Source organism: Megalops cyprinoides, chromosome 16 (assembly GCF_013368585.1).
Source record: "Megalops cyprinoides isolate fMegCyp1 chromosome 16, fMegCyp1.pri, whole genome shotgun sequence".
In the NCBI taxonomy this organism is placed as follows: Eukaryota; Metazoa; Chordata; class Actinopteri; order Elopiformes; family Megalopidae; genus Megalops; species Megalops cyprinoides.
In genome coordinates, this window is record NC_050598.1 from 3,720,003 (window position 1) to 3,745,518 (window position 25,516).

Below are 25,516 nucleotides of genomic sequence, written 5' to 3' on the forward strand. Positions count from 1 at the left end.
CTGACCCTAAGATGCCACTGCATTTTCGTTTTCTCTTTGAACTGCAGACCTTATACAGACACACGCACATACATATGCACACGCACATATATCGCGTACGCACACTCACACACACGCGCCCTCATAGCCACACACCAGAGGACTGTTAATTAAAGCACTAATGAACTGTAAAGCTCTCTGTGTTTGGAGAGCAGGCTGCTCCCATGCAGTTTGGGTGAGACTCAGCTGTGCAAACAGGGCCCCTGTGCTGTAGTGAAAACATGCCCAGATGGGGCCAGGACAGCGGGCTGGGTCCAGCCTCTGTCCCAGCAGGAATGCAGCGAGGAGCCACTGTAATGGCATTGTGTGGGATGGCTCGGGTCTGGAGCCAGGATCACTGCCCTGTCTGTGTGCAGGAGCCATGGGTTGAGCTGACACCTCGGGCTGTGTCTGTGTGTAGGTTAACACTGCCTTCTCCATGTAATTATCAAAGGATTGTTACTCACCCTGATTTCCTGTTTTGTGGTTAACTCTTCCCTACTCTCGCCCCGATTTCCCTCCTCTGTGCTGGTCAGCTTTCTGTTTCTGTTTCTGCTCCAGAATACCCAGCACCCCCAGGTCACTGCCTTGAAGTGTTACCTATAGAGCAGAGCTGTGTCAGATGGACAGTGTCACTTGGAGCTGGAGTAATGTATGAAAGCTATGTCGCTGGCTTCTCTCTCTGGATTACGAACAGACCTGGTGCAGCAGCAGCTCTGCTCTTCCTTTGGCTCTCCCCACTCTCCATTCTGCGCTTGGTAAACGCTGTCTGCACTGTTCCGTGTGTACCACTGACGTGGCCCGCATGGTGAACCGATGCCCTCATGGCATTCGGCTCCCTGCAGATAAGGGGAGGGCAGTGTACGCAGTGGCCGCATTGTGCTGTCAGAGCAGTCTGAAGAAAACCACAGGATCAGATATGCCTCCCTCACGAGCCTTGTGGTAAACAGAGCTTTACCTGCGATAATAGTCTGCGATGATTTCCCTTTGTGTGCAGTATGTGATTTTCAGAGCACGCGCGAGGACTACATGGTAAGAGATAAAAAATGAATTAAAATGCTCTAAAATTTGCATCATTCCAGTCTGGGTGGGATTACCAATGTAGTATTCGGAGATGTGGTATACCAGTCGTCTCTCAGTGCAGAGTGCCTTTGCCTTGTACAACAGTAGACTGCGCTGCTCTGATTCCCAGATGCTCTGATTCCCAGATGTTCTGATTCTGAGATGGGTTCCTGCTCTGACTTCCGGGGTGAAAGCTGTATTGATGTAATTGTCTAGGTTGCTCTGATTTTCAGATGCTTTGATTGTGAGATGGATTTTTCTGATTCTCTGAGTAGTGTTTCTGCTGACATTTTCAGGGTTTCAGTGGGTCTGATATTTTTAGCAATTGTGGAATCACAGTTCTTATTACAGGACTGACCCTCCAAAACAGAACTGGGCACCAAATTTTAATTAGCAGACTTTATTTTCAAAACATAAATTTTACTCATTTTCAAAATGCAATTCAAGAGTTTAAAAAAAGCTAGTGGAGCTTAATGCAGTTTAGGTCTAATTGGATGGGTACTAGCTCTACTTTTTTGTCTGGGCATTTTAAATACTTTCCAAGTATAATTAACTTGATCAAATAAAAGCTTTTTAAACTTCACATTCAAACTACAAGTGGCTGGATTTTTGGTTGAGAAAGTGCTTTTAAATTGATTATTGATTTGGGAAACATTCCCATCCGTTCCTTGTTAAATAAAGACTCACACTCTGTCTTGAATTTGGTGTCCAGCCCCATGACTTCTTGGATCACCTATTTTCATTCAGTTTATTTCTTTTGATTGGTCACATTAAAAGAATTTGTGTTTTAGTCAGATGTGCAGCATCTTTATAGTTCTTAAGGACGTGCTGTTTTGTAATATTGTCCAAGGATGCAGGGGAAAGAGTCGACTTATACATTCTCTGAATAAGCTAATATTGCTTAGCAGTCTGGACAGAAGTGTGGTGTAGCGGTCAGGAGCAAAGCATGTGACTCAAAGCCTGCTGGCTCGATTCACAGATGGGCAACTACAGTTGCACTACTGTCAGTAAGGTACTGAACCTGACCTGGCTATATGAAAAGTGTGTTAAAAATTGTAAGCAATGTAAGTCACTCTGGATAAGGACCATCCACTAAGCAAACCTAATACAATGTAACTAACCTAACTGTGTGGTCTTATCAGCAACTTCCCTGCGTATACAGCAAGTGGCAGTGTGTTGTCACAGCCTGACTGGAAACAGTCTAAAAACCCGATTGCAATCATTTACTTGCGGTTCCATTTGGCAGTGGTAGTGGTTGAGAGGAGTTTGATCACAGTTCAGTGACAGTGTGGGTCTTGAGCGCAGATCACATTGTCGCCGGTATCCCTTTCAGTCCAGGAGTTCCTCTTGGCTTGAGGGCCTGAACTCATTACCGAATGTTTTCATCACTTGCTGAGGCCACTATGAAAACATTGTCCCCCACCCTGAACTTGTGTGTCATTGTCAGTTTCTTCTGTGGGGTTGACCTTACAGCAGGTTCTTGGCCCCACATGCATTAATCATTACAGCATATTCAAAGCAGCACTCTCTTTATGGCTCTCAGACTCCATTCAGCACTACGGGAGAGAGTGGGTCGTACACTGGAGCAGAAACCCTTAGCTGTGTGTACTGTGCCAGCGGGGTGTTGCCCTTCGAGTCACGTCCAATAGCCTTTCAGGCAGAGGCCGTTGCTGGGCAGTGTAGCTGGGTTCAGCCAATGGTGTGGTAAATCGCAGCCTGTCTCTTTGAATTAAGGTCAGTGTGTTTAAACCCCACCCCCTCCACCCACCACCACCGGGCCGCCTCACTTCCTAACCACGCTGAGGATGCACTCGTCAGTGGCCATGGCCTCCCCCCTTTTCAGTCTGATCGCAGTAGTTCTCACCTTCGCCATTTGAGGTGCCGTAAATGATCTTTTCCTCAATAAAGTCATTAGCGGTCTGCACCGTTGAGGCTAAGAGGTGAAGTATTGCTTAATATTAATATATTTGGCATGAAAAGAGGATTTCACAGCCCAATGGCCATACCCAGTCCCCTCGCGTCTCGATCCATGGCGATGGTATGGTGTGACATCTTCTGTCCTTCTCTCTATTTGGCAGGAGCCTGTCACATTTCCCTCTTCTGATAAAAGAAGCCAAACTTGGGAGTGGGGTTAGGTCAAGGGGGCACGTGGTTTACATCATCAGTGGGCTGTTTAGCAAGTATGCTCAGCTAGCATTTTGGTCCCACAGAGCAGCTCATCCCATTGGCTGTGGCTGCGGATGCTCCTAGCCCCCCCCCCCCAACTAGCCCCAGCTACCAGGGTCCAGGGTAACAGACAAGACATGATAGTAACATGATAACAGCTGTCATAAGCAGGAGTTCAGAAAAACTTGTGCAGCGCCAAATGGCCAAATTGATCCATCCAAATTGATCCATCCAAATTGGCACCTGGCCTTCTTAAATAAAGTACACCCAAAGAGTTGCGGAGAGTCAGAAAGAAGCAGAATGCCCGTGAAGACCACTCAGTGTGCAGGTTTCTGTATGTCCCTCCTCTGCATGTCCATGTATGAAGTGTGGGGTGCAGTGGGCTTACAAGAAGCCCCACCTTTTGCAAGATCAAGAGCTGCACTGTTAAATAAACTACCTTAGAGCCAGCTTAGAGTCCGCATGGGAAAAGATGGTCCAAGCACTCACAATTATATATAGCAAGGATTCAATAAGATTATGTAATTTTTGCATTTCCTCTCTGGTGTCTGTAGAAATTCCATCAGCTTTGCTGCACATTGGGCATATGAATTGATTTTTCAGCACACTGTCACTTGAAAGCTGCATTTCTGCTGTTTTATGTGTTGTGGGTTCCACATGGAGTAAGTGGAGGGTGGGTATCAGAGATCATAAATCTTGCTGTTTGTCTCAGGTGAATCCTCATAGTCTCTTCTCTCTCCCCATCCCACTGATCCTAGATCTGTCAAAGAACAGGTTCACGGAGATCCCCCCGGAGGTATGCCTGTTTGCTCCACTGGAGTCCCTCAACCTGTATCACAACTGCATCAGAGCCATTCCAGAGGCCATTATCAACCTGCAGATGCTCACCTACCTGAACATCAGGTGTGTAAACTCCCACTGTTCTGTGAACAAACAGGAACTCAGGGAAAAGTGGACGTACCAGGCTTCTATACATCAGCCTTGGAAGAGCTGTCTGATACAACAAAATGCGTAAACACTTGACTGTTACAGTGAATCTCGCCTCCTGTTCAAGTCTGTCAACGTTATTGGTAGAGCATTGTAAGATTTCCAAGCAACTACCTTTCAGTGTACTGTTTATGTAGTCTCTGTTTCAGTTGTCTGTTTGTTTGTTGTAGAAGTCTGTTTCTTTGTTTCAGTAGTTTGTTTTTCTCTGTTTCAGCAGTCTGTGTTTCTCTGTTTGAGGTCTGTATTTCTGTTCCTGACGTCTGTGTTTCTGTTTCAGAAGCCTATTTCAGTCCTTTGCTTTTTCTATTGTAAAGATAAACATTCACTGTCTTTGTTCCTCTTTCAGAGGTATAGGATTGGTTTGCTGAAAGGCAGATATTTTGCAGAGTTCACATTTGTGCTGATGTCACCATCAAAAGGCAGCACTGTGAAATTAACTTGTTGGACTGTAATACATTTTTGTCTTTCAGTGTAAAATGATAAAGATGTAAAAAAAATGTGCATTAAACACTGGGTGAATAAGCAGTATGCATATGTGCATAAACAATGCAGTTTCAGAACTGGCGACATTGTCTTACCCCCCAAGCCCCCCCCCCCCCCCCCCCCCAAAAAAAATGAAGTATACACACATCCACAAACTGTCTTAATGGGAGAGGCTGCATGTCTGTCATTGTGCAACATTGGCTAAGTTTGACTCGTAAACAGTGACAGTGACTGACATTAGTCAGGACAGCTTGAGGTCATGTGGCTCTGCTCATAAGAGGCCCTCCATCTTTGAGTCATCCCAGCTGAACGGCTCTACCATGCATTATATGATCAGCCATGTTCAATACAGAGAAAAGATTACCTTTGAATCAAGACAGAGGTACCAGTTTGAGCCCATCCAATACAGACTTTTTACAGGCAATACTTTTTTTTTAGGGCCAAGCCCATTCCAGTCAGTCTAGATGTGTGGAAACAGCCCACGGTACAGCAAACACACTAGCAGGTGGTAGAAAAAGGGCAGACAGAGACAGAAAGAAGCAAGGAGGGTAGGGGTAAATGACAGGCAAATCCACCTCTGCATTCCCCATCTGACACCTTCTTCAGGCTGCTGTGTTCTGCAACATCAAATTTACACCCTTGAGGTGTCGCTGCAGTTTTGCAGCATTACAGGTGAAACATTGCACTTTGTATCAGAGGGATAATTTTGAGTCCTGTGTGATGCATTCTGGGTAACCCCCACTTCAAGCGTGAGCACTGTGAAGAAGCAGCCTCATGCCATGTGTCCCGGCCTGTATGTGAAAATAACAGTAAACTGGCAAAACCAAACATCACCGGCCTGCAATATATCACATCCCTGTGTGTGAGAATGGGTCTGTTGGGGCTTTACGGGAGACAGCAAAAGTTCAAACCTTGATGATCTTGTTTCAGTAATTTCTTGATGGAGAAGGAATTACAGGTTTTTTTAATATGGAAAGTCATCCATAATATTAAAGTAATTGTGAATGATTTATTTACTGGAGGGTTAGGGATTGTTAACCTTTGTTCAACCAGCTTTTGGGGCTGGGTGTAAAATGTTCCCAAAGCAGGTCTTGTCTGGCTGGAGTGTGTCCCAAGTAGAACGGAAGGGTCTGTGTTTGACCTCAGGTCTCTTTCGCCTTCTTTGTTTCAGCCGGAACCTCCTCTCCACGTTGCCAAAGTACTTGTTCGATCTCCCGCTCAGAGTTCTGGTCCTCAGCAACAACAAGCTGGTCTCAGTCCCTGAGGAAATCGGAAAGTGCAAAGACCTCATGGAATTAGTGAGTACTGCGGCCCACTCCTAAGACCTGTGTGCTTGTAAGCGTTACTGTCTGTGTGCATTCCTGCATCTATAGAACTGTATGTGTGCGACATACACTATGTGTGTTTGTATGTGTTTGTGGGACTGCGTTTAGTGCCGCATCCTGATCTGTGTACTCTCCTCAGGATATCAGCTGCAATGAAATCCAGGTACTGCCCCCACAGGTTGGGAGGCTCCATGCCTTACGGGAATTGAACATACGCAGGAACTGCCTGCATGTTCTGCCTGATGGTGAGCTCTTCTCCTCTGCAGCTCTCCCTTTCTCTCTCCTACTTCTCCCTTTCTCTCCTCCCTCTCCCTCTCTCCCATTCTCTGTCTCCCACCTCACACATAGACCCCCCAATCCTCTGGCCATTTGCATTTCTGAAGTTCAGTAAGCTAGTTATTTAAGAGTTATCATGTTTTCTTGCTTCAGCAGTAGAAAGGTGGTCCTAAAGCTTGGTACTGGTGCACCTCTCAACTCTCTCTCTCTCTCTCTCTCTCTCTCTCTCTCTCTCTCTCTCTCTCCTTTAGAGCTGGCAGACCTGCCTCTCATCAGACTGGACTTCTCTTGCAACAAGATCTCGGAGATCCCTCCCGCTTTCCGGAGACTACAGCATCTGCAGGTCATCATCCTTGACAACAACCCTATGCAATCACCCCCTGCGCAGGTGTGTGTATCTGGGGGTCTGGGCCTCCCTCTCACCTCTGGTGTTTGCAGGAACTCCACAAGACAAGACAGAAAACAGTGCAGCTCTCTGTCTTTTGGCCTCACCAAGACAGCTGGGATTGTCTGTATGGCCCATGTTCATAAAACTGAGGCTACGCTGCCACCTAGAGGGCATCACCTGTTCCTACATGCACTGTACATAACAGTTGTACATTGTACATCTGCTTAGAAGATGACTAGATCCAGAGACACTTGCATAGCTAGCACATTTACATGTCATTTAATTATACAGCTGGATATTTATTAAATTAACAAAGATTTATTGAAATCTTTGTTAATAACCTTGCCCAAGGGTATTGCAAAAGTGGCCCAGCAGGGGACAGAACCGGCAACCTCTGGGTCACAAGGCTTGAGCATGAGTTAGCAGCACTACAGCTGATATGTGTATTTGTGATAAGGCATTACACTGATAATGGTGACTCATGTCCTGCATATTGTGGCTGAGGTGTTTTACTTTGTCTGTTGCCTCTTAGATCTGCCTAAAAGGAAAGGTACACATATTCAAGTACCTGAACTCCCAAGCATGCAGGATGGACAAGAAACCAGACTCGCTTGACCTGAGCAAACGCAGCATCCCGCAGCCTCTGACAGACAGGTAAAAATCCCACACTGGTTAACCTTTGCTCCCCCCCCACCCACCCCTGACTACTCATCACCCCACTGCCCATGCACACAAACACCTGCCTGTGCCAAACCCTGTCATGGGAAACACTCTGACGGAACAGGTTAGACGTAGGCCCATCTCGGCAGTGGGAGGTTTCACTTGTTTTTGTGGCAAGGTGGCGTCTGGATTAGTGTGCAGACCTGCTGTTGCTGTCACACCAGCCTTTCCGCATGAATTTAAGCGATGACAGATGCACTGTTGTGATATGTCATGACTGAGGACCAGGCCTCACATCTCAGTCAACCACATACCTCACTCTTCATCTGCAGCTTTTTGGAGTTTTAATCTGTCAGTGATGGTCACAGATCAAGAGGTTTTGGCACCCCAAGGGAAAGGCAGCAGGTTATTGGTTTATTTAAAGTGCTTGCCCACACTGCGGCAAGGAAAACTCATCTTATATTAACTTGCTAACCTGGTTGTATTTCTAGCAAGCAGGCTAGTTAGCGACCTTACTTTCAACTTGTCTCAGGTATTATTAATAATTCAGCAACTTGCTCATTGATAATGTTACGTAACTAATGGTGACCTTGGCTGTAGCTTAAATGGGGGGTAGGGGTCAAAATATACAGTATTAAAATATCATTTGGTCCATTCAGGCAACCAAAAACTGATGACTCGTTGGCCTGGCAACCACAGCTCAGAGTGAGCATCTAGCCCTGCTGAGCTTTGGTTTTATACCTTTCCTGTGTCATCATCACCATTTCCTGTGTTTCCACCCCCTCTTCCCAGCATGGAGGATTTTTACCACAGTAAGAACCATGGGCCTGACTCAGGAATCGGGAGTGACAACGGGGATAAGAGATTATCAACAACAGAGGTCTGTACCCTCACCTCTGATGCCCTCTGTTGGGCTAATGACTCCTTCCACTCATGCCTTACTCCTCACCGTTACGTCCTTCAGAGTGCACTGTCCAGCATGAGGGCATATTCAAGGGTTCAGTAGGGGAGCAATCAGAGCAGATCTATGGATGAGCTCACAGGGGAGAGATCACTGCAGATTTATGGATGAGTTCACAGGTGGAGAGAAATGAGTTGCGCAGACATGTTGTGCTCTGATTGGCTGGGCCTTTCTGCATGGCCTCAAGCCCTGTCCGACTCTTCCAATCCCTGCCGAGCATTCTGCATGTTCTGCGTGTTCAGTGTTCAGTTTATGGACCCAGTGTATGCGTGGGGGGTTGGTCGGTGTGTTTTAAGGGAGTTCAGAGTGAACATTAGCCTAAGTGTGTACTGGATTAGGATTGTGCTAAATGTGGCCAGTGAGTTTAGCAGTAGCATTATGCTTGGCAGATTCCCAAATGCTTTGTGTGTTGTGTGGTCTGAGTGTGGGCAGAGCAGCTTCTCCCTCTGTTTTTGATTGGAGCAGAGGTACATTGCCTTCTTGGGGCAGAATCTGTCCTTCATATCAGTCTCTCGGGGGCCAGTCTGAACATCACTTTTTAGGGAGTGCAGCTGCAACATGCATTTAGGGAGTGCAGTCGGAAAATATGTCACAGTTTCTTTCACTGTCTTAGAGGGCTTGAAACTGAACCAGCAGCAGGATCAACAACCAGTCAGCCTCCCTCTTAGAGCAGTTGCAGTGATCTCGTTTATATACATGCTACCTCAATAGGAATGATCTCAGTGCAACTGATGTGATACAATTGATGTGTGATCAAGATATTAAGGCTTTTTATGCTAACATTCCAGAAGCCTGGTGCCTGTATACCACAGAAAGCTGTGTTGATTAATGGTTAACTTACAAAATAACATTCATGTGTCATCCTGCTGTTATCCTCCAGTTCTTGATACCAGCTCCTTTCAGAAATGAAGATTCATTGTGCATAAGTGATAAAACAACTTTTTGTTCAAAGAGCTTCCTTTTGTCTTAAGGCTACAGGAATTTAATTTTTGAAGTGTGGTTTCATTCAAGCATGAATCATTACATTATGTTACATTACATTCATTTAGTACACACTCTTACCTAGAGCAACTTCCAGCACAAAAGAACAGAAGTGTATCCATTCAGCTGAACCATTAATCACTCATGTAACCATACAAGTGAACCATTAATGACTTTATTTTTCTCACACCTCACAGCTGTACCTTTAATCTTGCCAATAAAGGATGTGCCCTCTGTGTGAAGGAAGTGAATAATGTCTAGGCCTTTGTGCAGATTTCCGAAGGTGGCTGTTGGATCCATTTGTGGCATTCTTGTGCGTTGGCTAAAACTGAGCAATGGGCATTACGTGCCAAATGATGTATGTGTTGGCTGTCTGTAGGGCTGTGTGATATAGCTGTCGCGATATATCGCATAGCTATTTTCAGCGCAATAACAGCTATCCCCGGTATGTGGCATTAGGTTTCTTCCCGTATGTTTTTTCCCTTTAGTCATACCTGATGCGGGAGCACACCTCCAGTTTTCTGAGGCCATGTGAAATGCTTCTGGGGGAACAAACACCACTCGTATCTATTCAATAGGGCTGAGTATTGGCACAGATGCCCCGATTCGATTAGATTCCGATTAGATTAGATTCCGATTAGATATTGATTCGATAAGAATGAGATATGAAATACTATATAGCAGCTTTCCATATTTGGAGAGATGTTTAAAAAGCTCTAAAGGGAACACAAATTTACAAATGCAGAGTCACTGGAAATTGTGAAAATCACTAAAGAAAAGGCCAAAGGCTTTGCGCCGCTCATGCGCCGCTTAACGTCCATTCGGACAACGTCCTCCGTAGTCCCATAAGGTTATAATAAAGTTTAAAAATCCTGATCGCAAAACAGGACGTAGCGGACGTAACCGGATGTAGTGAAGGCAATGCTTCCCGCACGCAACATGTCTATCTCATGTCTCATGGAAATAAAGCGATTGCACTGCCAGGCGTATAATGGTACAGTAGCCTACATAATATACCGTATAATATATATGTCTTGATAGTCATAATAAACGCCTATGCTAATGTATTATGTAGCCTATGTACTGTATTTTCTATCATTGTTTTAATGTGAACTTTGCATACTTACAATTAAAAAGTTTACCGTATAACAGTGTATGCCTCGACTCATAAGCAGTAGCATCCAATCTTGTGCCTATTCCGTATAGGTTTGCTAAGTATATAGTATGGTGTTGGCACAATGTACAAATCACAACGTCCTATTTCACAAAACGTATCGTGGACGTATGGCTGTATACCAAAATCTTTTTATTTGAGGAACACATGGGTATAGTTCCTTAAAAACAAAACCTGTATCATTGCCTACTTATTAATGACACAAAGCAGCAATGTGTTTGCATCAGTTAGCTCAGAGAAAGCTGGTTTGTAAGGTAGCTACAATGACTGACTGCCAGTAGCAACTTTACAATTGTGAACATTTTCTTGCTAGCATAATATGAACAACTACAGCTACCTACCTGGCTAACGAACATGAACAAATACATTTCTCTTGAATGGTGCTAAATTACATTGCATTTGTGAGCAAGTGTTGCAGTTCAGTTTAGCTAGCTAGCTAGTTAGGTAGCTAGGTAGCCTTTAATCCGACAGTTAGGCTGTGTCAGAGCCCGTCTATTTAATTCTTTGGCTATGTTTAACCATTTCGGAAATGAACCTAGAAAACTGGAAAAAAATGCATATTAGCCTAAAAGATCAATCCATAAATTTTACAGATTTATATCGAATCGGACGAATTTCAAAAAACGATTAATCGAAAAAACAATATTTTTGCACACCCTTACTATTCGATGTCGATATCACAGCAACAGCACTATGCTGCTTCCATGTGGTAGATAGAAACACATGGCTACAAAGATAAAGAGTGAAAACATATGCTATGTGTTTTTCAAAGCTAATAGGTAAGTTAACCAACATATAGATACAAGTGATATTTTTCTGCCCCAGAAGCATTTCGCTGGAGTTAACTTTGGAGGTATGCTCCTGCATCAGGTATGACTAAAGGGAAAAAACATATGGGAAGAAACCTAACGCCACATACCAGGGATAGCTGTTACTGTGCTAAAAATAGCTATACAATATACATCGCACAGCCCTAGTTGTGTGCCATTCTTCTGTCTGACGGCTGCACCGCTGGCCTTCTGTCTGATGGTGTTTAGAGGACAGCAGCGTGACCGTAGTGCAGCCGGACTAAGTAGAAGTCACCCAAGCTCATGACCTGACCTGATCTTTCCCCCTTCCAGCCCTCCGATGACGACACAGTCAGCCTCCACTCCCAGGTGTCAGAGACTGCACGGGACCCGGGCCGGGCCGATGCCCACTCTCTGTTCACCAAGCTGGACTGCAGTAAAGGTAACAGAGCTGCCCCCTGTCAGTGTCTGAGCATATGGTAAATGGCTTTACTCTGCTGAATGACTCCAGTATTGCTTTAAGGTGGAGCATGGTAGGCAGATTATTGTCAGTGAATGTTTGATGCCAGTGTCTGCCATGTGTCTCTGCAGATCAGGAGGGGTTTGACTTCATTGACCCCAGCACGGAGGAGGAGGCAGCCCTTTCAGAGGAAGATATGCAGCACGGCGCCCGCTATGTCTCCTGTATAAAGGTAAGAAGCCCCTGCCCACAGTTTCCTGTATAAAGCTAAGGCCCATCCACTGTGCCCTGTATAGAGATAGTAAGGCTCACCCACTGTGTCCTATTATAGAGGTATGAAGGCTCTGCCACTTGTGCCCTATATAAAGGTAGACAGGCCCTACCCACTGTGCCCCACCCCTGGATTCAGTCCTAGCCATTTCATCAGGTGACAATGACAGGGAGTACGTAGCAGTGGAACAAATTAGCATTGTTCTGCCGGGGTAAGGGGTGGGCATGTTGGCAGGGGTTGCTCATCTTGTTGCTCCCAGGCAACTCAGACTCACCAGACATCAGCAAGTTGCTTGGGTTACATCAGTGAGGCTGCACCCCTCCTCAAACTGCTGCTTAGCTCATAGTAGGGAGCTAGGTAACCTGTAGTATGGAAAAATAGTCACTGGCATTTGAGTGTATTGGAGGGTTGCATTCACAGTGGATATCCAGTGAGAGGTGACAATGTCCATCTGGACATTCCAAAAAAGAAAGGGGGGGTGCCTAGGGGGAAAAAGGGGGAAAAAGCAAATAATAAATAATGAACTCTAAATTGTTTTTCAGGAGCTTGAGAAAGTCCTGAGCAAGTCACACCAAAGCGATGACAAGGAAAGTGGGAAAGAGGAGTCGGGGTAAGGTGTTCTTGACACCATCTGCTGCCGTATCACTGCATGCTGTGACAGGACGCAGCCCGCAGTCTCATCATTTCCTACTCTCTTTCAGCTCAGAGAAGGAGCAGCCAACAGAGGAAGAGGAAGAGGAAGAGGACGAGCTGAAGGAGGTCCTCGACTTGAGGAAGATAGCCACCCAGCTGCTGCAGCAGGAGCAGCAGAACAGGTGAGTCCCAGGCCCGCTAGAATGGCCGGCCTCCCTTTATGACATCACAATGTCCCCCACCCCCTGCCCCTGTAATCCCTCCCGCCAATCACTAATGCCTGTGCCTCTCCCTGCCGCTCCCCTCTCTGTCCTTCTCTGCTCTTCTTGACAGTTGCAAAGACAGTCTTGTGGTTTGTGTTAGTGTGCATTATGCAAAAGTATCTTATCTCTGTGTTATGACACAGCTACCACCTGTTGACAGATGAGATGCCACCAGATTGGAATTGAATTTTTTTTTTCTCGTTCTGCATGATTTCATTAAAGTAAAAGCTTTTACGCAAATGTCCCTGCATACACCTAGCACACCCTCTTGGAGGGCTTGTCCGACACTCCCAAAATCTGCCTGGTTTCCTTTTCCCTCTCTGTACTAACACCTCTCCCCCTCCCCTGCTTCTCTCTCCTCCTCACCCCCTTCTTCTTCCTTGCCCGTCTCTTTGTGTCCCTGCTCACTTGTTCTTGGCCGTGATTGGTGCGCACATTACCAAGACGGCGGTCTCTAATGTGTAGAGCGTCCCTCAGCGAGAGCCTCTTCCACCGACGGAGGGCCTGTGCCCGAGTACACAGGTAGAGTGTGAAGGTGTGCACATGCGCGCACGTGTGTGTGTGTGTGTGTGTGTGTGTGTGTGTGTGTAAAGGCACGCACACGTGCATGTGGTTGTGTGTGTGTGTGCCTGTGCACGTCAGTGGGCGTGTTGGTTTGGCAAGACCAGCTCCACCTGGGCCTTGTAGTAACCTGTCTGAACTGAGCTATGACATCTGTCCATGCTGCTCAGCAGCACAAAGGTGATCTCATCTAAAAAATATGTTGACAATATTTCCCAGCTTTCAGTGGAAATGCAACCTCAATCGCCTTCTGTTTCTAGGTTCCTTAGTCAGTCGGGGAGCAGTGCAAACAGTAAGCAGAGATCACCATCTCAGATTACCAGGAGGTACAAAATAACGATCCCTTTTTTCCCATTTTTTGTAATATTTGTTCACTGCTGGTTTTTCTTGTATATACGTATATCTAGCCATCCATTCTTCTCTCTCTCTGTCAGTCTACCTATCTGTATTTATGCGTGTATATATATGCCTGCACTCATAAAATGTGTGGTGTAGGTGTTTAAATTTGTGGCAGTATGGCCCATAAACATATTCCAGAGGGATGATGTGCTGCCCCCTTGTGGAGATGTGCAACTCATGCTGTGACTCAGCAGATGGAATAGCATGTGCTTGGCCCGCACTGTTCATTGAGAAAGTGTGTCTGTCAGCTCAAAATGTGGTGCCTGCCAGTTGACTGCTTTTAATCCAAATTGCACATGCTGGCTCGTAAACGATATTGTGATCTGCAAGTCTGCTTTGAGAATGCTTGGAACTGAGACCCACATGTATGTCTGTTTCCTTCAGTGCTTCTTTAGAGGATAGAATCCCTGGAGAGGAGGAGGCCTCCAGACAGGTACGTTGCTCATCCTCTGTTTTCAGTAGCTATTAATATCATTGGAGTGAAACACCTGCTTGTGAAACTGACTCCCTAGCATCACAGGGCTGACTGAAATGTGTGAGCAGTGCCAGGTTGGAACTGTAAACTGATATGTTGCCATAGCAGTCAGGGGCGGTGGGTTTTTTCATGTCTGTCAGTGGTCTTGTCACAAAAAACTGCTATGGCCATATTCACATTTGAGTTTCTGTTTTGGGAAATCCCAACCATTCCAACTTCTTTTGTGGGAAACTTTGTACCAGGACTTTCAAGTGCTGCTAGATTACAAGGGTGAAGTCTTATTTGCCTAACAGAATAGTATGAAAAGTGCTCTGTTGCAAGTCATGTGACCCTAGGATGGGTGTGTCCAAATGGAAGAATTGGGCAGAGTCTCATTCACATAGCTTGTATATGCCTAGGCTTTGGTCACATCTGATGTCATTTCCCCTTTCTCTGTAAAGGACCCACAATTCACAGATGAGGATACGTCATTCTCTGAGGTTATTCATTTAATTTGTATAATTTCTGATTCGTTTTTAGTCATTGTTTTGATTACGATTGTTTGGAGTTACTTATGTTTGTTTGGAGTTCGAGGTATTTTCGAGTTCAAGTTAATTTTTCACAAACACATACCTACATACACACACACACACACATACACAATTGGTAGCAGATCCACCTCCACCAGTACAGAGATCCACACACAATAACACAAGTACCATTTAAACAGAGGTACACACACACATTTAGAGGCAGTGCAGTGATGTGGTGATGTTTCTCAGAGGAGCAAGCAAGCTGGTGTGGCCCCTGCCTGCAGAGAATGATGGGATTGTTTCTGAAGAGAAAGGTGACAGGTGTGCTCACTCTCCCTGGTGGTAGTGGACGTGTGGCAAAAACTCCATTGGCTGTTTTGCAGCACTCCTCCAGCCCAGCCAACGGCTCCCTAACCACCGAGCCAACGGCCTCCGACCCACAGCAGCCTGAGGGACAGCAGGCGATGCACCAGGGCGAGGACCGCAGGCGAAACAAGTACCTGCGCAAAGACTACCTGAAGGTACCCCTCTCCCAATGCTACCACACACACCTGTGCAGTCTGTCTCTTTCTCTCTCTCACACGCGCGCACACACACACACACACACACACACACACACACACACACACACACACACACTGCACATGCTCACGCGAACACGCGTGAGCATACAGGGCTCTTTGTGAGGCTGTAGTACATCAGCCTTCACAGCCTGTCGAGCCCTAGCGATGCAGAACCTCCTTTCTGCACGCATCTTTTCATTCCTGAACAGCACTGACGTGTCTCTGCATGGTGCCCCCCATGATTCTGGAGCCTGCTATGGGTAAGGCCACTCCCCCACTCCTCCTTGTTTCCTGCACATTTTGTTGTAGCGTTCATTATACACAAAGTAGAAATGTCCTGCAGATCAGCGCTATCCCTGCTGGAAACACAACCCCAGGGCATGCTATAGTGCTTTGCATGTGTGTGCATGTGCCCAACCTATTATTGTTTTGCAATACTCTGCACTGAAATCAGGCTCTAATAAAACTGTCTCACTTGTGGTAATTTGCAATATGATGATGGTCCAAAATACTTGCCAGCTCAGTACCCATCCTTCCCAGCAGGCTATTTGCCAGGTGGACTTCCTGTGTATCTCAATTCAGTAACCTTAGCAGTGAACGGTGAACTTCTGTGGAATTTTTGTGGAAAGCGGCACTATGAGTCCCCAGAACGTTTTCAGAGGAAAGACGAAAGCCAAAAAGTCCCCCTGCTGCCGGCAGCGTGACTGCCTGCACTATCACGACTTCAGTGACTGGATCAAAGCTGTTGGTGTGCAGATAGCGATTGGTACAACTGGGAGTGGCTGAGCTGTAACAGCATGTGTTTCACAGCATGCCTCAGGAACCCTAACCACATGCCGCAGGATATTCCGAGACACTGCTGTTTCGTGACCTTAACTCAGCCAGTGTACCGTTAAATCTGTTTTTAATAAACATCTGATTGCCTTCAGCCTCTTGGACTAACACAGTGACTTAACAAAAGCTCTGTGCTGACAATGGCTAATCAGCAAACGACTCAGATCAGCAGCCACGCCTTTTCCCTGCCTCACCGGTGACTCCCATCCTTGGAATGAAGTTAGAAAAATCAGAGTTGTATTTATTCATCTTTGCATAAATGGTTATAAAATCTTACTTGTTTTATAACCATGTGGACTACTCTTGTCTCATCTCACAATGGCACCCTTCTCATGGGCATAGCTGCCTGCACACACATGCACACACACCACACACACATACACACACACAGGCAGTACTCTGCTGACAAATTGTGGGGAGGGGCACTAGGAGGGAAGGATGTCTGGCTCACTCCCATCCTGGCAGAATGCTGTAGGGTCCCAGTCATTGATCCTGAGCCTTGCTGCCTGAGCCACTCACAGGCCTCTTTCATGTGTGCATTTATTTTAACAAATGGTTGTCACTTATGTTTCCTGCACATTGGCCTCTTCTCTAATAACTTTGGTTTAGTGCCAGGGCCAAGAGAGAAGTCCGAGTTTGTCTGTGTGTATCTGTTTGTGCATGTGTGTGTGTTTGTGTGTGGTGGGGGGTGGATGGGGGTTGAGAGCGAGAGAAAAAACCAACCAAAGCAATGAAGGAAAATAACACTGGAAAGGCAGGAGGCCCCTTTTTCTTACTGCCCCTATCCAGTGCCTTTGTTTTGGCTGCTTGTTTTGTCTCCCTAGCTTGTTGTTTTTGTTCTGTGAAACCTCTTATCACACCTCATCGTGAGGGTGCAGTTGAGGTTTGTTTCTTTTTACCTTTTCTGCTCATCATGTAACTAACAAACATCTGTTCAGACACTGATTTGTGCATGTCTCTCTCTCTTCATTTTGTCATGTTGTATGCATGTTATTTCATTAGTGCTAAAAAGGTTAGCATGCTATTATCAGTTATGCTATTAGTTAGTTAATATGTTATTGGCTAGTTATTACAGCACTGTTCACTACATAGTTTCCACCTGGAAGTGGTGGGAGCTGATAGCCGTTCTCCCTGTGGGTTCTCATGTTGCGCACAGACGGTGTCTCCCAGGCAGAGGTTTCGCTCTTTTAATGTTAGTGTGAAGCAGGTGATGGAGTGCTGCACTGAGAGACAGCAGTGACTGACTGTCTCCCTCCTCTATTCCAGTTTAAGTGTTTGACTGCTCGCAGGAGCCTCAGTGGAACAGAGTGTGAGGTCAGTGTGTACCACCTGTGTGTGTGCGTATGTATATCAGCAATGTTCCAGCTGTTGGCTGTGATATTCTGTGTAATTTTGCAAGTCCTAACTATCACTATAATAAAACATCTGTAATCATACAACTGTGCAACCATTTCCAAGCATTCTGCCTCTTGATAACTATACACAATACTCATGTGTAATATTTGTATTGCAGGAAGGAGTGAGCTCTGCAGATATCAGCACGGCTTTAACAGTATTCGGACTGAAGCCAAGATCAGGTAAAACTACAGCTTGGTGACGTTCTGTTTAACCATTTGATTGAATCAGCTGCATGAAAATCAGCAACAAGGAAAAATAACCACAGATTTCTCTGTGGTTGGTATTAGGGGTCGTCCGATTATCTGGTCGTTAGATAACAGGGCGATATTTGCACATTTTTGATTATCGGTTATCGGTATATTTTTATCTAAATTCCCGATAAAAAAAAACACTTTTAAAAGCAATGCGTGTACTATCCCGACGAGAAAACCTGCTATTGGCATGGCTAATATTCCACAAAATTCCCTCATTGGCTGAGACAACGTTATCTGACCTTGAAAATCAAACGTTTTCTCAGACCTGCTGCTAGAAACAAGGATGGAAGGTTAAGTATCCAGTAAAAGGGTCGTTGTGCTCAAACCATGCCGTTAACCAAACTCCACTAGGCTAATTTGACCTTTTAAAAGCAGTATAAGTTGTCTACGCTTAAGATAAAATACAAGCTTGGAATATAAAAGAAATAAGGACTTTTAATAAGGACTAATTGGTGCACTTATGCTATAAGTTGCAACAGTTTGACACTGCACATTTAACAAAGAGTAATGTATATTTATTCTTTCAAATGAAACATTCAAAGAAATTTACCCTAAAGCACAGCCCTTCTGAATTACAGTCGTCATTTAAGCAGCCATTCACGAAATTAAACTTCAGCTCGCTTGCGATTGCACTGTATGTTGGAATATCGCGGCAAAGCTGAAAATACCCGTTTGCCGCTTTGATGTTTCTTCATTTGGATTCATCATCATCATGGAAGTCGAGTTATTAAAATAAAAATTTGCAACAGTTTGCACTTCACACTAGTATCGCTAACTGTATCACAGGCTTTCCACACGGTACCCTACTTTTGTATGAGCTGTCCACATAAACGACTGATGAGCAAATGGGCTCTTAAAATCTCCCCGCAGCTTCAGAAAAGGCATGGAAGCACAGGCTAGTTTTCAGGTTTGATATTTCATACTTTATGATGAAAATGCAGCCTAAATGATGTGTCAATTTGCTTTATTTCTTAAGCAATGATTGCCATCGTTCGTCTGATAATTGAATGCTTTTGAAATAGCGATAGGTATCTGCTGCGTAGCCAAAATAAGATAACCATAGAAAAATGTACCCACATCGTCAATATTAGCTCCCTTTTAGTAGGCCCTGTTTCTCTCTCGGACACCATCTCATTCGAACGTGCACACCCTCGCACACACGCTGCAGCTCAAATGTGACCCTCACAGAAAATCTGTAATGCCAAATGCGGTCATGTCAGTTATTGCAATATTCAGTTTATTTTTATCTTTGAGAAAGAATTTTCATTTGATCTTTTTGCTCTTTATTTAACTTTATGCCTGAAAACATATGACTAAGTAAAGAGGGTTTGTAAATAAGGCCATGTTGTCACAGCCTATTTCTTTTCACACTGGAAAAAAAAAACATGTTAAAAGCATTCAGATATCAGCCTGAAATATAGGTTATCGTCCTCTTTTTGTCACAGATAATCATTATTGTATCGGCCTTGAAAAAACCATATCGGTTGACCCATAGTCGGTATGCTCACTGACTCGCGACACAGCAACTGTTAACCAATAAATGGAGTCTGCAGTGGGGCTCACAAACATGCTGCTCAGGCCAGGTGATCACGGGAGAACATCACAGAAATGACTTAGAAGTGAGCAGAAATGCATTCATTGATTGAGGGAAGCAGCAGTCTCGATTGGGTGAGAGACCTGGAGTGACCAGAAAGAATTTTGCTCTAAATAAACATCCCATTTCTCAGAAGAAATAGCCACTGCCCAAAATATAACCTTTTTTATTCAGTCCCTTTTAACTGCCATTTGCATGCTGCACATATTTAGGTGTTCATCATCATTATTGTCATAATCATTGTCATCATCTTTACCTGATTGTTGAAATAAGAACAGTTTTTACCCGATGCCTGAAATAATAAGAACTTGCACAAATAAGATGCATAGTCTATTTAAATAGAATTGTTGACACTCAAACAGAACCGTGAACGGTGCTACTCTTTTTGAGGATTATACTCATACAAAGTGTTTGCAGAATATTAATCCTGTCCTGTTACACCTAAAATATTTCATTATAGCAAGGAAAAATTTTACTATCAAATTTTGCCATCCTCCTGGTAAAATAGGTCTCTCCCAAATGTACCTTTAAATTTAATCATTCTGCAAACCCTTTCATCCAAAGTGACTAGCAAAATCATTATCAAACATCAAGTAGAAAAGATAAGGGGTAATCAAAGCCAACAAACCGCGTCAGTGACCAAAGTTGGGTTCAGCATTAGCTTTCAAACTAGTTTACAAACAAGAAAATGTAAGCTAGACAAAATACTGTATTCATTCAATACTTATTCATTATGAAGCGCTACAGATGAACTATAGATCTTGGGTGTGGAAATGTCAGGAGTATGTATCTTCTTAGTGTAAATTCAGATAAAGCATACACTCCTTATTCACTCACACATTCAGGAATGAAATGTGTTCACCTGTGTTCATCTGTGAAGCCCATTTTGGCATGCTTTTGAACAAAAACAACAGCTGAGGAATTTCAACAGAACTGCACCCCAGGACCTTGGGAACAACACTTTTTAAAACATTAACGGTCAGCCTTTGTTATGATCTGACAGGCCCAGCTTATGCCAACCATTGTTGATGGAAGACCTAAGATGTTTTCCTGTTTCCAGCCTGTTCTACATTTAATATGTCACTCATTAATCTCCTCCTCCAAACAATACCATATTGAGTTGCTTGAGTTGTCAAGTCTGAGTCAATGTTTCAACTGGAATGTGTTAACTTTAAAACCAGCTGTTCATTGACTGTACCTAATGTAATGGAATGCCGCCCTATCTACAGAAAACAATACACAAGCACATGCACACACACCACACACACCACACAACCACACACACCACACACACCACACACACACCACACACACCACACACACACCACACACACCACACACACACACACACACCACACACACCACACACACACCACACACACCACACACACCACACACACACACACACCACACACACCACACACACCACACACACCACACACACACACACCACACACACCACACACACCACACACACACACACAACCACACACACACAGGCAGTACTCTGCTGACAAATTGTGGGGAGGGGCACTAGGAGGGAAGGATGTCTGGCTCACTCCCATCCTGGCAGAATGCTGTAGGGTCCCAGTCATTGATCCTGAGCCTTGCTGCCTGAGCCACTCACAGGCCTCTTTCATATGTGCATTTATTTTAACAAATGGTGGTCACTTATGTTTCCTGTACATTGGCCTCTTCTCTAATAACTTCCGTTTAGTGCCAGAGCCAATTTCTCCAGGTTTTCTGCACATGATTCAGTTTTTGATGTATCCTTTTCCAATTCCTGACCCCCCAAGGGAGCTTGTGTTTTCAGTTTTTACAGGAGTACTTTGTTTGAAATGTACTCCTGTAAATTACTTGTTTTATGCATGTCATGTGACCATTTCAGTAACTGCTGATTAAGGCTAATAACCTGACTTATTTTGTTCTCACAACTGAACAGTTGAACAAACTGAAATATGTATGGATGCTTATGTAATGCTTAAGTAATTTGTAATGGGGATTTATGAAGGCATTATGAATATCTACATGATACTTATTATCATTAACCTTCTAAGAAGTGTTTATAACATGAGCTAAGTCAAGTTAAGTTAAATTTGTCTTAAGTCAGCTTATAAGAGGGAGCTGGCAGCTGGCAGTTATTTAAGAGAATGTGTTGGGCAGATGGTTAAAAACCAGATCATTCTCACTCAATAACAAGTAACAATCACTCTTAATTGGCTGATATATTTTGGACTTCCAAGTACTTCTTTTTGTAACGTTTGCTGCATGTTGTGTAGAAGATGTGTTTTCTTCAAAAAATTAAGTTAGTGAGAAATGGAGCCCAATCAGCTGGTAATCAAAAACAGGCCACAGCCTAATTATGTGCTTTTTAGAGGAATGGGCTCTCTGCCTGTAAAAACCAGCAAGAGAAGAAAATCTGAAATTAAAAAATGCATTTTAGCCCTTTATTGAGTCTGTCTGATGGCCAGTGGATTCAGTGCATTGGTAATCTTAGCTAAGACACTTTAATTAGAATTTGGCATGAACTTGTCTAAAAAAGGGAATGTGGCTGTTCTGGTTTCAAAATCAATTTCAGCATTGTTTGTTAAAATCCTTATCAGCTGAATCACAAATTCCACCAGCCTGACAGCTTTGATTGGGGCTGCACACTTTTTCCAAAGTGATGCAAACAGTCAGAGTCTGAGAACTTGGAACTGCATGAATTCAGAACAGCTTTGCCCTGAGGTCGGAGAAAATAATGATGAAAAAAAGCCAAATCGCGTGTGTTTTTCATACCAGCATGGCTGACAGGTCATAGCCTGTGTTTTGAGAAACTCTGCAGGTTTGCTTTTCCATTGTACAGTGGACAAGTTCTGAGGAAGTGGCAGGAAATGAAGACGGCTTCTTTGGAAGCGGCCAGGGTGCACTTAAACAATGAGCTCATGTTGTCCATTATCAGGCAGCAGGGGCACGTCGCTCTAGCTCGCTGGCTTGCTTGCTTGCTGACTGCGCTGGGAGCCAGCAATTTGGGAGGGACGCCAACTACCCCCGCTGTTGCTACCTAACCCCTGACCTGTCATGACATCCTCAAGCACATAGACACATGCACACACCATCCCCCTTTCGCTGCAGCATTCTCCAGAGGAAGCCGGCAGGAGCACGGCGCAGCGGATCCAGGGTTTACCATCCGGAGGAAGATGGAGCATATGAGGGAGGAGATGGAGCAGATTCAGCTGCTGCGGCAGGTCAGGAGGTCGGATGTCAGAGGTTGACTGGGGGTGTCCGCTCACAGTTCGCACAACCCCCCCATACTGTCCTCCCATTTCCTCTAACATGGTTACAATCTCTCGACCACCCCACAGCTTCACAGGCTCTCTGAGTAGGCAGTAGGACTGACAGCTGGACTCTTTCACTCCCGCTTCCATTTCTCTCTGTTTATGAACCTCACCAGCTGTCTATATGGGAGGTTAACGAAGGAGTCCAGTGTCTATTGCAGTGTCCTTACAAGAGATGGTAGTTGGATCATTTATCCATCCACAAAGGGAATTTTTCTTGCACATGAGAATAAACACAGGCAAGAAAAGGTCAACATGACATATCACATGACACAACAATAGCATAAATGAGACAAATTACAGGGAAGTTGTGCGTGTGATGGTCAGGAATGTAAAATTCTCCAGCCAGTGGCAATATACAGTATCAATCAAAGACATAAATTATCTCTATATTCACTAACAAATTTCCAATTAAAATCAGCTGTATACCTTTGGGTGAATGAAGAGAGATGTTTTACTTCTTATTCTGGAATTTTATTGCACTGACCAGAAGGTACAGCTGTGTATTCATGACGTAAATGGTGTAAGGGGTCAGATGTGTTTTTTGAGCAAGGCACAGAATGGGACTCTCAAAAAAATGATATAATATCTGGCTTATTTTGGCCTCAAATCCACAGAATCTGGAGTCCAGGCTAAAGGTTCTACTTCCAGACGATGTGGGAGGGGCCTTGATGGATGGGGTGGTCCTTTGCCATCTGGCCAATCACATTCGCCCTCGCTCTGTGGCCAGCATCCACGTCCCCTCCCCGGCAGTGGTGAGCCCATACACCCAATCACTTCCCTCAGGGAAATGTGTGTTCCTGCTCTGTTGGCTACACTGGCTGCATTGGTAATTACCAGGTAATAGATTGTGATGACATCACAATTTACAGCAAGGCGCTTTGACTGGAGCTCTCCTTATCGATGGGGTCCGTTTAGTTGTAACTTCTCACAGGACCAGGAAGTTGATATCCTGAACACCTGGCTTTAGGCGGAGGCAGTCTGTAAGTTCTGATCTGTGACCGTCCTCACCCTCGTCCCGTGCTCTGTGTTGACAGCCTAAGCTGAGCATGGCGAAATGCCGCAGGAATGTGGAGAACTTCCTTGATGCCTGTAAGAAGCTCGGAGTGCCACAGGTATGATTTCCTGCTTTCCAGCCGCACACAGCTCATGCATTTCCCAGAACTCCCCCAAACATGTCCCCTTTGCCCCCATGCTACTCTGCATGTACTGATTTGATCTTACTTCCAGTTCCCAAAATTTACATTATTGAGATTTATCTGTGGTTTTATCTGCTCATGGGAGTTTTCACACAAGAAGGGTACCTATTGGGTAATCTAATGGCTCTCTCTGTCCTCCTTTCTCTCATAGGATCGACTGTGCTTACCCCATCACATCTTAGAGGAGCGCGGCCTGGTCAAAGTGGGAATGACCGTCCAGGCTCTGCTGGACCTGCCAACGTTGAGGCCGACACAGCTGTCTGCTGTGTAGCTCTCCCCCACCACTGCTGCATAGCCCGTCCAACAGCCAGCCACCCACGCTGCTGACCCTGGATTGGTGTGTCCACTGTGACCCGCCACTGCAATAACCCAAATAGTCTGCCCCACACTGCTGACCCCAGATCAATGTGCCCACTGTGATCTGCCGCTCTGTACCCCCCCTCCCACCCCAAGAAAATCTGCACAACATTGCTGACCCCAAGTCAGTGTGTCTACTGTGACCTGCCACTACATACACCCCACAGTCTGTCCCACACAGCTGACCCTGGATCAATGTGTCTACTCCAGTGTGCCCCTTGATACCCCTCACATGCGTCCACAGTCTCGAGTGCAACTCCTGACCCCAGATCTGTCCATCTCTCATCTGTGTATGGAGGGTGTGGATACGGCTGGACCTTTGGCGAGCCGATTGAGGTGGGAGAGTAAAACGCTCCTCATGTATGAAATCAGGCCTGGACAGCCTCCTCCTGAACATGTCCCATCCATTGACTCAAACCAAGGGGGGGTATGTGGGCCAGTGGCTTTCACTTCAAACCTAATTTCACTCTGTGACCTGGGAAACAAAGCAGCTGTTTCCTCAAATAACACTGACCAGCGCAAGCTTTCAGATGGCAGTCTGGACTAGCACTCAGAACGCCATACTGGGGGGGGGGGGGGTCGTCATGGTGCTGATCATTTTTGATTTTTGTACCCTTCAGAGGGCATCTGCAGGACACTGTGATGCTGAAATCTTGATCATCCATCTGATAATTTCATAATTTCATCATTTAAAAACAACAAACTTAGCCTTAAGGACAAGGGGGAAAGCTTTTTACTCACGGCCATTAGAGTAAGCTTAAAAAAAGCTTTTTTAAAAAAAGAACTTTAATTTATGATTTTTATCAGAACTTGTGTGAGTTCACCTCTCTTTCACCAGTCTGTTCTTGCTCAGATGGGCGTGTTGGTTTTCTGATGTAATTTATTTTTAAAGCTTCTGAGTTACAGTCTTGCACCCTGGTACTCAGAACTTTCAGCACCATAGCATGAATACCAGCTTCTTTAATTCTATCAAAGGCAGGCAAGACTTTTGAATATTGTATTTTATGAAATGTGATGCTGCTACATTCCTTTCAAACTGCATAATATTTTGTGGTTCTGCACTGACACAGTGTCCATGTTTTTTTTTTCTTTATTGACTCCAGGATATGATGCAAGCGACTGTCAGCATCTGATATCAAGTGAGAGATGCTAGATGT

General features: G+C 44.9%; 1 protein-coding gene across 1 annotated transcript in view; it reads left to right on the forward strand.

The window, feature by feature from the left end:
• LOC118791366 (leucine-rich repeat and calponin homology domain-containing protein 2-like) overlaps window positions 1-24,928 on the forward strand; it is a 47,776-nt gene extending 22,848 nt beyond the window's left edge. Inside the window, exons 2-20 of the mRNA XM_036548710.1 lie at window positions 4,005-4,149; window positions 5,888-6,014; window positions 6,181-6,286; window positions 6,569-6,705; window positions 7,238-7,359; window positions 8,158-8,245; window positions 11,603-11,711; window positions 11,861-11,961; window positions 12,543-12,610; window positions 12,702-12,815; window positions 13,718-13,783; window positions 14,241-14,289; window positions 15,227-15,364; window positions 17,507-17,554; window positions 17,754-17,817; window positions 22,601-22,713; window positions 23,421-23,558; window positions 23,841-23,918; window positions 24,154-24,928. Coding sequence (XP_036404603.1) covers window positions 4,005-4,149; window positions 5,888-6,014; window positions 6,181-6,286; window positions 6,569-6,705; window positions 7,238-7,359; window positions 8,158-8,245; window positions 11,603-11,711; window positions 11,861-11,961; window positions 12,543-12,610; window positions 12,702-12,815; window positions 13,718-13,783; window positions 14,241-14,289; window positions 15,227-15,364; window positions 17,507-17,554; window positions 17,754-17,817; window positions 22,601-22,713; window positions 23,421-23,558; window positions 23,841-23,918; window positions 24,154-24,273 — 1,931 coding nt within the window. The 3' untranslated portion in view covers window positions 24,274-24,928. The remainder of the gene's footprint in view (window positions 1-4,004; window positions 4,150-5,887; window positions 6,015-6,180; window positions 6,287-6,568; window positions 6,706-7,237; window positions 7,360-8,157; window positions 8,246-11,602; window positions 11,712-11,860; window positions 11,962-12,542; window positions 12,611-12,701; window positions 12,816-13,717; window positions 13,784-14,240; window positions 14,290-15,226; window positions 15,365-17,506; window positions 17,555-17,753; window positions 17,818-22,600; window positions 22,714-23,420; window positions 23,559-23,840; window positions 23,919-24,153) is intronic.
• Window positions 24,929-25,516: the final 588 nt, after the last annotated feature.